Here is a 9,239-nt window from a genome sequence, read left to right on the forward strand (position 1 = left end):
AACCTGGGAGGCAGAGGTTGCAGTGAGTCGAGGACGCGCCACTGCACTCCAGCCTGAGAGACAGCAAGACCCCGTCTCAAAAAAAAACAAAAAAAATCCACCTTTCGGCCAGGCACAGTGGCTCATGCCTATAATCCCAGCACTTTGGGAACCCAAGGCAGGTGGATCAGCTAAGGTCAGGAACCTGGCCAATGTGGTGAAACCCTGTCTCTACTTAAAAAAAAAAAAAAAAAAAGCAAGAATTAGCCTGGCATGGTGGCACACACCTGTAATCCCAGCTACTTGGGAGGCTGAGGTGGGAGAATCCCTTCAACCTGGGAGGTGGCGGTTACAGTGAGCCAAGGTCACGCCGCTGCACTCCAGCCTGGGCAACAGAGTGAAACTCCATTAAAAAAAAAAAAAAGAAAAGAAAAGAAAATCAGCTGCTGAAAAAATTAAAGTTAGTTTTATTGAGTCTTACTGAGGACTGCACCCCGGGAGAGCGTTTCAGAGAGTCTCTGTCAGACTGCTCCAAAGCAGCATTTCAACCCACACTTTAGATACAGAGGCAGGTGGTTCTGCATATACTCAGAAGTTATGGTCAGGCACGGTGGCTCACATCTGTAATCCCAGCACTTTTGGAGGCTGAGGCGGGTGGATTGCTTGAGCTTAGGAGTTCGAGACCAGACTGGGCAACATGGCAAAAGCGCTTCTCTACAAAAAAAAAAAAAAATTAGCCGAGCATGGTGGCTCTTGCCTGTAGTCCCAGCTACTTGGGAGGCTGAGGTGGAAGGATCACTTGAGCCCAAGAGGTGAGCTGTGATGGTGCCACTGCACTCCAGCCTGGATGATAGAGCGAGACCTGGTCTCGTTTAAAAAAAAAAAGAAGAAGAAAAAAGTTACATCAAATGTCTTCAGAAGCTACACTAGAGCAAATCTCACCGAGGTTTGGGTTCAAGGATGCACCTAGTTATATAGATTATAGAGGCATAATCATGGGTCCTGTCAGGTGCTATCTTATGTACAGGAAAAGGCACAGCCAGGATCATTGAATTTACCTTTTCTAACAATGCAGTGATTCAAGCAAGAGGCGTGGGAGCCTGTGTTCTGCCCTGCCTGCCATCTTCAAGGCATCCTTCCGTTGCGCTGCCGCCGGTCACTGAGTCAGGGCTTTGTCAGCTTCTGACAAGCAGAAAGAGCAAATGTGGTTTCTTAGGATTGCAACTTGGTCTCACAGTGGCTTAGGCCAGGGAGGGAGCAGTGGACAGAGTCACAAAAGAAATTTTTAGTAGCATTCGCAGGTGGGTGCTGGATTAGATGCAGGGCTAAGGGTAGGGGAGGAAGCCTGGGTAATGGAAGGCTGGGGGGCCAATGGAGTACTGGGAACCCTGGAAGGCCAGGTCTTGGGGAGAGTTAGGAGGTTGTGAATTTGGACTTGGATGCTTGTTGAAGTTGATGCACCTTGGGCACATTTGTGGGACACATAGATAGGGTCAGGGCTGAAAAAAGTGCTGGTTATGACCGGGGGCAGGGAATCTTGCCTGCAATCCCAGCATTCCAGGAGGATGAGACAGGAGGAACTTTTGAGGCCAAAATTTCGAGGCCAGAAGTTCGAGACGAGCATGAGCAACACAGCAAGACCTTGTCTCTAGAAAAGGAAAGAAAGAACGGCTGGTTGTGGAAGCCAGCCATGGCCCAGAGCTCAGCAGTGTAGGAGGAGACGGTGCGGGCCTGGGAGAGGCAGCAGGCTCAGCTGGAGAGGCAGAAGGAAAACCAAGGCAGGAGGGTGTCCTGTAAGCTGGGAGAAGGCAGAGTGCGAGCGAGGCTTACTCTCTGGCTGAGGGGCCTATGGTGAGTCACTTTGGGAAGCTTGGTTTTCTCCTCTGTGAAATGGGCTACACACCCACCCTTGCTCACCTCACCCACCTCACCCCGTCGACGTCGAGTGAGGAGCAGCTGTGAGAAGGAGGAAGCTTTGCACGGACGTGAGGACGGCTCTGGGCACCTCTCCCCCGGGGATACTCCCGAGGAGATGGAACCCCGAGGGCACGGCGTGGCGGCCTGTGCGGGCCACTCGCGTTAGGACCCAGAGGCTCTGGGGCTGGAGGGCGGGCGCCAGCCCCGTCGGGGGCCCGGAGGGGGACTCAGAGCGGGCCAAGGGGCGGCTCCGGCGGGCGGACTCGGAGCGGGCGGCAGAGTGACCCGGACAGGTAGGCGCGGGCCTGGCGCTCGGAGGCCCCGGGGAGCGGTCAGAGGCGTCGGCGGGTCCCCCGGCGCGGGGACGGGGGTGCCAGGCTCTCCGGGTCCCCGATCCTGGGGCGACACGCGGAGGTCCTGAACCCAGCGCCTTCAGAGCGGACGCCAAGGGGGCACCTGGAAAGTTTGGAGTTGCTCTGCAGCGAAAATGTGAATTGGGAAGGGTGGGGAGCCCGAGTTTGGGGAGAGCCAGAGGTGGGGCCGTCGGGGGATGGGACATCTTTTGTTCTCCCGGGGAGGTTGGAATGTGGCGGGTGGGGTGGGGGCCCCGGTGGGAATGGCCGAGACAGAGACGCAGAGAGACAAAGAGAGATCAGAGACGGGAGCGCGAGGGCGCGCGGAACAAGTTTCCGCGGCTGACTGTTCCAGCTGTGCGGCGCTGCAGCATCTGGGTTCCCCCCGCCGGGACCCCTCCCCCCTAGCTCGACTCTGGAGCGGGCAGAGCCCTCCCTCCGTCTGAGGTCTGAGCCAGCGTCAGGGCCCCCTGTCCCCCTCCTCCCAGGACGCAGGGGAGTCGGGGTTGGGGGAGGCCGCAGCTGTGGAAGAGGCCAGAGGTGGGGGTGGGGCAGCCTCCCGGGCAGGTCCTGGGCTCCTGCACGCCCCAAAACCCCTTGGTCTAGAAGTGCTTGGAGATGTGGTCCCCTGGGAGGAGCCCATGAACTCCACACTGACTTCCCTCTTTCCTGTCTCCCCACTAGCCCGTGGGCCTCCTTCCCCCAATAAGCCTGGGTTTGGGGGCCAGTCCTAGGGAAGAAGACTCCACGCAGGGGACCGACAGGCATCCCCCAACACCTTGCAGCCCCTCATGCCCCAATTCAGCGCCTTCTGCTGAGCAGCAGGGGCTCCGACTGGCCTGACCGATGGGGAGAGGGGTGACGATGGGGAGGGGGGCGACGATGGCTCTTGGGGTCTTTTCATCCCCCTTCCATGAAGAGGTCAAGGGTTTTCAGAATGGGGTGCGGGGAGTCAGCTATCCCTCACCTCTGGGGCAGCTTGGTCCTGAGCCTCGTCTCCCCGCTCCCACTCCACCTCAGTGAAGTGCCCAACGCATGAGAGGGCCAGGGGGTCAGGGAGGCCTCAGGATTGAGAGGAAGGAGGGAAAGACCCCATGCTTTCTCCCCTTTCCCTCCCCTCCCCCTGGATTCCCAGTGGGGAAAATAGAGCAAAGTTGGGGTTTCCAGCTAGCTTTCTGGAAAGACTTCCTGGGTTGCAGCCGGGAGGGGCCCTCCTGGAGAATGGACCCCACCCTCGCAGCCCTCCCTACAGAAGGCTGACGGACCTGAGGTGGCCCTCCACGGAGCTGGGGCTGGATGTGGGGAACCGGAGGCTTCCCCAAGTCCCACCAAGTAGCCAGGACTGGAGGCTGGGCTCTTGAATGTCAGGATCCTAATGAAAGCCATGACCCCGTGCCCCCTCCCTCCAAATGACACACATACTTGCCTACAATGTCAGGGGGTGCGGAACCCCTAGGCTGGGTGATGTCACGGCCCCTTCAGTGCTGCCGTTCTGAAATCCAGAGGAGCCCCCTCAGACTTCACGCTAGTGTTTCCTGCTGCTGCAAATAGCCCAGGTCTCGTGAGCCTGTGATGAACACAGCCAGGTCTTGCGAGGCCTGGAGGCCTGGCAGGAGAGGAGTCTTCTGGGCACTGGGAGCCCTGCCCGGCCTGGCCGCTGTGGGGGCCCGGCAGACCCATGTGTATGTGGTTTCCTGCTGAGCAGGATGCTTAGGGCCCAGGGGCTAATTGGGAGCAGGTGGTGGGCTTGGCAGACGCTGCTGAGTCCAGGCGGTGATGCCGGTTGGCCAGGGCTGGGGTCCCAAGGATGGGCCTGGTTCAGTGATTCATGCAGTCAGTGCCTTGGACACCCGGGGAGCCGTTGGGCCAGAGGGCTGAGCATGGGTGTGGGTGAGCACAGAATGGCCCGGGCTGGGAGCACGTTAGGAATGTCCCCTTAGTGAGCAGGGCAGGGTCCACCCTTCCCTGACCATGTCTGGTACACACACGACACGGGGTGTGCTTGTCAGGATCAGCCCTGGAGCTGAGTGGGAGGCCTTGTTCCTTGTGACCTGAACACCTGGGTGGGCCAGTAGGGACTGGGATGTCCCTCCACTCCAGCCCTCCCATGCCCGGCTTCTGGGTGCCACCTTCTCCAGGGTGAAATCAGGGGATCAAAGGTGGGCTCTGCTGTCCTGGGTGTGGCCCTGGGTAGAGCTCCCACCGGTCTTTCCCCAGCTGTCCTCCCTGACACCACCCCGGCCTGCCTCTCCGTTGCCATGAGAGCTGCCTACCTCTTCCTGCTCTTCTTGCCTGGTAAGTGGCTCCTGGGGCAGAGGGTAGCTCCCCTTATGTGGGGGTGGGGAGTAGGGTTAGTAGGGGGGATTAGCAGTGAGACTTTGTCACTACTTATGGCCAGAACTCAGCTCCCCAGCGCCCAGGGCCGCCTGCCTGCTTGGACCACAGACTGGACCGGCCAACACTGGCAGCATCTGGTGGCAGCTCCCAGCCCTTCCCCCAGCCTTCCACAGCAGCAGGCAGGCAGGGTTCTGGAGGGCACGTCCCAGGCACAAGGACTCCGTGGCACAAGGCTCAACGCCCCTCTGGGAGCCGATGTGCAGGTGGAGGTGCAGGGGCACCCAAGGCAGGGAGTCCGGACGCTTGGGTTCTAGATCCATTCAGGGCCCTTCAGCTCTATACAGTCTCGACCTTGGGGGGTCCGTACTGGCCAAATGAGGAGAATCAATGAGGACCACAAAAGTCCTAGCAGGGCCAAGATTCATTCATTCAGCTGTGATGTGTTGAGTCCCTACAACGTGCCAAGTGCTGGGCTAGGCCCTGGGGATTCAGCGATGAACCAGGCAGACACATCGTTGCTCCTCATCATGCTGCCAGTCCAGGGAAGGGAGACAAATAGGAAACAAGCAGATATGAGAAACTCCAGCATATGCTGAGTGCTGGACGGAAATCAGCAGGAGGGCCGGTGGGCTGGGGGTGGGGCGGCCTCTCGCGAGACTGAGAGGCTGAAATTCCGGGGAAGACCTGAAGCAGCTGAGCAGGCCTCACAGGCCCAGGGAGCATCAGGTGCAAAGGCTCTGAGGGAGGCAAGAGCATGTGGAGTCCCCGGAACAGCCAGGAGGCCAGCAACAGGAAGGGGCAGGGTAAAGTCAGGGAGGTGACCATGACCAGGGTGGGGAAGGGTCTTTACCATCGAAGAAGAGTCTGGATCCTCTAGGAATCTGCTTGTAGGGTCCTAGGTTCTTACAGACCTGCCCTTGTGACCCCCGCCTCCCCTCCCCAGAAGCGCCTCGGGCCCCCGTTGCCCCTCCCCGTGGGGTACCCCACATGATTTGCCTCCCCACAGCAGGCTTGCTGGCTCAGGGCCAGTACGACCTGGACCCGCTGCCGCCGTTCCCTGACCACGTCCAGTACACCCACTATAGCGACCAGATCGGTAAGGGCCTTCCACCCCCAGCCCTGCCGGGTCACGGAGGCCTGGCTGCTCAGATGTGCATGGCTCAGCCAGGGACCGCACTGGACAGGCTGACGGGAACTCTGGGGGTTGGTCCCTGGCTCAGCGGGGACCTGTTTGCCCCTGGGGCTGGGGGAGTAGCCTGACTCCCACAATTCCACTTTCATCTTTGCAGACAACCCAGACTACTATGATTATCAAGGTAACGGGTTGGGGGTAGGATAGGACGGGCGGGCAGCTGGGGTGGGGAGAGCCCCTGGGAGGGGTAGAGGGAGCAGACCCCCTTATCCTCCCCTGGCTGCAGAGGTGACTCCTCGGCCCTCCGAGGAACAGTTCCAGTTCCAGTCCCAGCAGCAAGTCCAACAGGAAGTCATCCCAGCCCCAACCCCAGGTAGGCGCCAGACCCTGCTCCCACCCCTGCCCCAGCTCCTGCCTCACCCCTCCCCACTCTGTCAACCCTGGGAGTGGGGGTCTGCCAGGGCTGGGAGAGATGACTCCCCTTGCTCTGAAGATACCTCTCCCAATGATGTCTGCCTACCTCTGTCTCGACACCAGAACCAGGAAATGCAGAGGCGGAGCCCACAGAACCTGGGCCTCTTGGTAAGGGCTTTCTTGACAGCCAGAGACATGGAGGCATGGCCTAAAGTTGGGGTGGAGTAGGGGGCGGTGCTGGTGGGCTGGAGGTCTTTGTCCCTTGCCCATGTGGGCTGTTGGCAGTAATATGGGCAGTATGACTGCTGTAGGCTGGCATCCCCAGGCCCCACTAGGCAGCTCCAGGAGGTCCCACCAGTCCCCAGCGTGCCTGACTGGAAGCTAAATTGGCAGCCTAGGAAGGCCCCTGTCCTCACAGTTACTGGGAGGGGCAGGGAGTGTGCTGGGGACTTCCTGTCAGCCAGAGAGACTGGGTGGTGCCCATGTGGAGGCGAGGAAGGGCCAGGGAGCGCAGGCTGGCTGAGCGGTGCCCCTCCGGCTGCCCCAGCTGAGAGCTTGAAACAAGGTGTGTGTGTGCGAGAGAATCCGTGTGCTTACCCTCGTGTGGGTTGGTGTGTGCGTTCCCGCATGGGCTTCTGTGAGCGTGGGCAGATCTGCTTGGAAGTTGGTATGGGCTTTTGTGACGATGCATGGTGGGTGGGAATGTCTGTTGAACTTAGGCTTCTATAGTAAGTGTGGTTGTGAGTTGATACATGAATATTACAGCCCTGGTAAGTCTGACGGTGCTGCATGTGTCTATGTGGGCATGTATAGGCATGGGTGTCTGCACGGGGCCTGAGGGTACAGGGGGGCTAGGCCCTGCGAGCCAGCCTCAGGTGGGTGAGGCTGGGGGTCGCCCCCCAACTCGGGGCTCCTAGTCTGACCCCACCTGTCACCAGACTGCCGTGAGGAACAGTACCCATGCACCCGCCTCTACTCCATACACAAGCCATGCAAACAGTGCCTCAACGAGGTCTGCTTCTACAGGTGAGCACAGGTGGGCAGCTGTCGGGAGGACTTCGGAGTTTGGGGGGCTAGAGGGCACAGGGGACAGCTCTGGCCAGCCAAGGTGGGAGTTGGAGGAAAGATAGTGAGTCCTGAAGTTGAGCTCAATTCTGTGGTTGAGCCTGGGCCAAGGACCTCCACTCCTGGGCTCCAGTGCCGGGTTCTGTCTGGGCTATCCCAGTGGGGTTGGGTGGAAGTGGGGCTGAGACCTCCCGTGCCCTGTCCCCGCAGCCTCCGCCGTGTGTACGTCATTAACAGGGAGATCTGTGTCCGTACGGTGTGTGCCCATGAGGAGCTCCTCCGAGGTAGGAAGGCCTCCTCCCCAAGACCTCCCCTACCCCCACGTCCACTTCATTATCTGGCCACCTAGTCACCTACCTGATGTTTATTCAACACGTATTATCCACCAGGCCCACTTCCAGGACACCCCGAGCTCCCCTCCCTGCTACTTTTCATCCTCAACACTCCTATCACCAGAGTTGGGGGAGGGACAGTGGTTCTCATCTCCCAGCTCCACCCTGACCCCCGCTCCTTCCTGCCCCCAATAGCTGACCTCTGTCGGGACAAGTTCTCCAAATGTGGCGTGATGGCTAGCAGCGGCCTGTGCCAATCCGTGGCAGCCTCCTGTGCCAGGAGCTGTGGGGGCTGCTAGGGTGGTGCTGGCATCCGGAGTTCTGGCCCTCCTGGGATCTGGGGCCCTCGGGCCCTGCCTGACCTGGTGCTTTTTCCCCCATCCCCATGTTCCTTTTATTCTGTAAAAAGTTAGCGGACTGCAGCCCTGGGGGTTGCAGGCTGCGGTGCCTCAGGCCACTCCTTCAGCCTGTGGCCACCTCTGGGGCATGATGGGGGCTCCCCACTGCCTAGTCTCTGCCCCTCAGGTTAGGGGGGCATCCCAGGCCTCTCTGTGGGACCTTGGCCCCTGATGGGCCTTCTCAGCCCCTTTTGAGGACAGACAGTCCCCCCTTCACAGTCCCCTGAGGTAGGCTACGTCCCCCACCCCAGCTGGTCTGCTTGGATTTCCTACAGCCCCTCTGGGCATGGACCCCCTTTATTTTATACAAAATTAAAAACAAGTTTTTACAAAAGATTGAGTCACTTTTTCGGTGGAGAGCACAGAGGGGCCAGCCAAGTGCCCCCAACGCAGACTGTCCTGAGAGGTTCCCCACCCCTTCGAGTGAACGGTCTGCTCGGGTGCCCTGTGCTTCTGCAGTCCCAGCCCCACCTCCTCACCCACCGGCTCCAGTTCTGCCCTGCCCAGAACACTGCGTCATGACAGTGTACGTGCGCACGCGTGTTGCAGGAATTGCATGGGAGATGGAAGGCTTCAGGGACACAGCTTTCTCATGATCAGGGCTGCTTGGTGAGGACATGAGTTCCCATCACCAGAGGGATACAGTGAAGATGGGAGGCTGCCCATGGGGTTGGAGGGCATGGGATCAAGGCAGGCGGACTGACATCCAAGGCCTTTGAGAAGTTGGGGAGACGGGTGCCATTAAGAGAACAAAAACGGCGGGGCGCAGGGGCTCACACCTGTAATCCCAGCACTTAGGGAGGCCGAGGCGGGCTGATCACTTGAGGCCAGGAGTTCAAGACCAGCCTGGCCAACGTGGCGAAACCCTGTCTCTAGTAAAAATACAAAAAAAATCAGCCAGGCGTGGTGGCGTGCGCCTGTAAACCCAGCTGCTCAGGAGGCTGAGGCACAAGAATTGCTTCAACCTGGGAGGCGGAGGTTGCAGTGAGCCAAGATCGCGCCACTGCACTCCAGCCTGGGCAGAGCAAGGCTGTCTCAGAAAAAAGAAAAAAAGAGGGCAAAAACGAGCAAGACATTATAACACCTCCCTCTGACCAGCACGTGGGGCCTGGGCTCTGCGTGAAGGCTCGCACACTCCTTAACTCTGAACAGGCATGTGTGGTGGCTGTAATTCACATCCCTCTCTTAGAGACAGGAAAACTGAGCCCAGAGACGTGAAGTAACCCACCAAGGGTCCCACCCACGGGTCCACAGCTGTCAGCGGCAGTGCTGTGGCCGAATCGGGCAGCTGGACTCCAGCAGATGAGAATGA

General features: G+C 59.4%; 1 protein-coding gene across 2 annotated transcripts; it reads left to right on the top strand.

Moving 5' to 3' along the window:
• The first annotated feature begins 2,103 nt into the window (after positions 1–2,103).
• Positions 2,104–8,263, top strand: MFAP2 (microfibril associated protein 2). Of its 2 annotated transcripts, none has more exons than XM_023219847.1 (9): positions 2,104–2,189; positions 4,467–4,544; positions 5,596–5,682; positions 5,876–5,902; positions 6,005–6,091; positions 6,256–6,300; positions 7,071–7,158; positions 7,408–7,481; positions 7,725–8,263. In XM_023219847.1, the coding sequence occupies exons 2-9, from the start codon at positions 4,508–4,510 to the stop codon at positions 7,826–7,828; spliced, it is 549 nt and encodes a 182-aa protein (XP_023075615.1). In that variant the 5' UTR covers positions 2,104–2,189; positions 4,467–4,507; the 3' UTR covers positions 7,829–8,263. The 2 variants fall into 2 exon arrangements, with proteins under 2 accessions (XP_023075615.1, XP_023075614.1); XM_023219846.1 differs by having other exon boundaries at positions 5,593–5,682; positions 7,725–8,261.
• Positions 8,264–9,239: the final 976 nt, after the last annotated feature.

This window comes from Piliocolobus tephrosceles, chromosome 1, assembly GCF_002776525.5.
Source record: "Piliocolobus tephrosceles isolate RC106 chromosome 1, ASM277652v3, whole genome shotgun sequence".
Taxonomy (NCBI): domain Eukaryota; kingdom Metazoa; phylum Chordata; class Mammalia; order Primates; family Cercopithecidae; genus Piliocolobus; species Piliocolobus tephrosceles.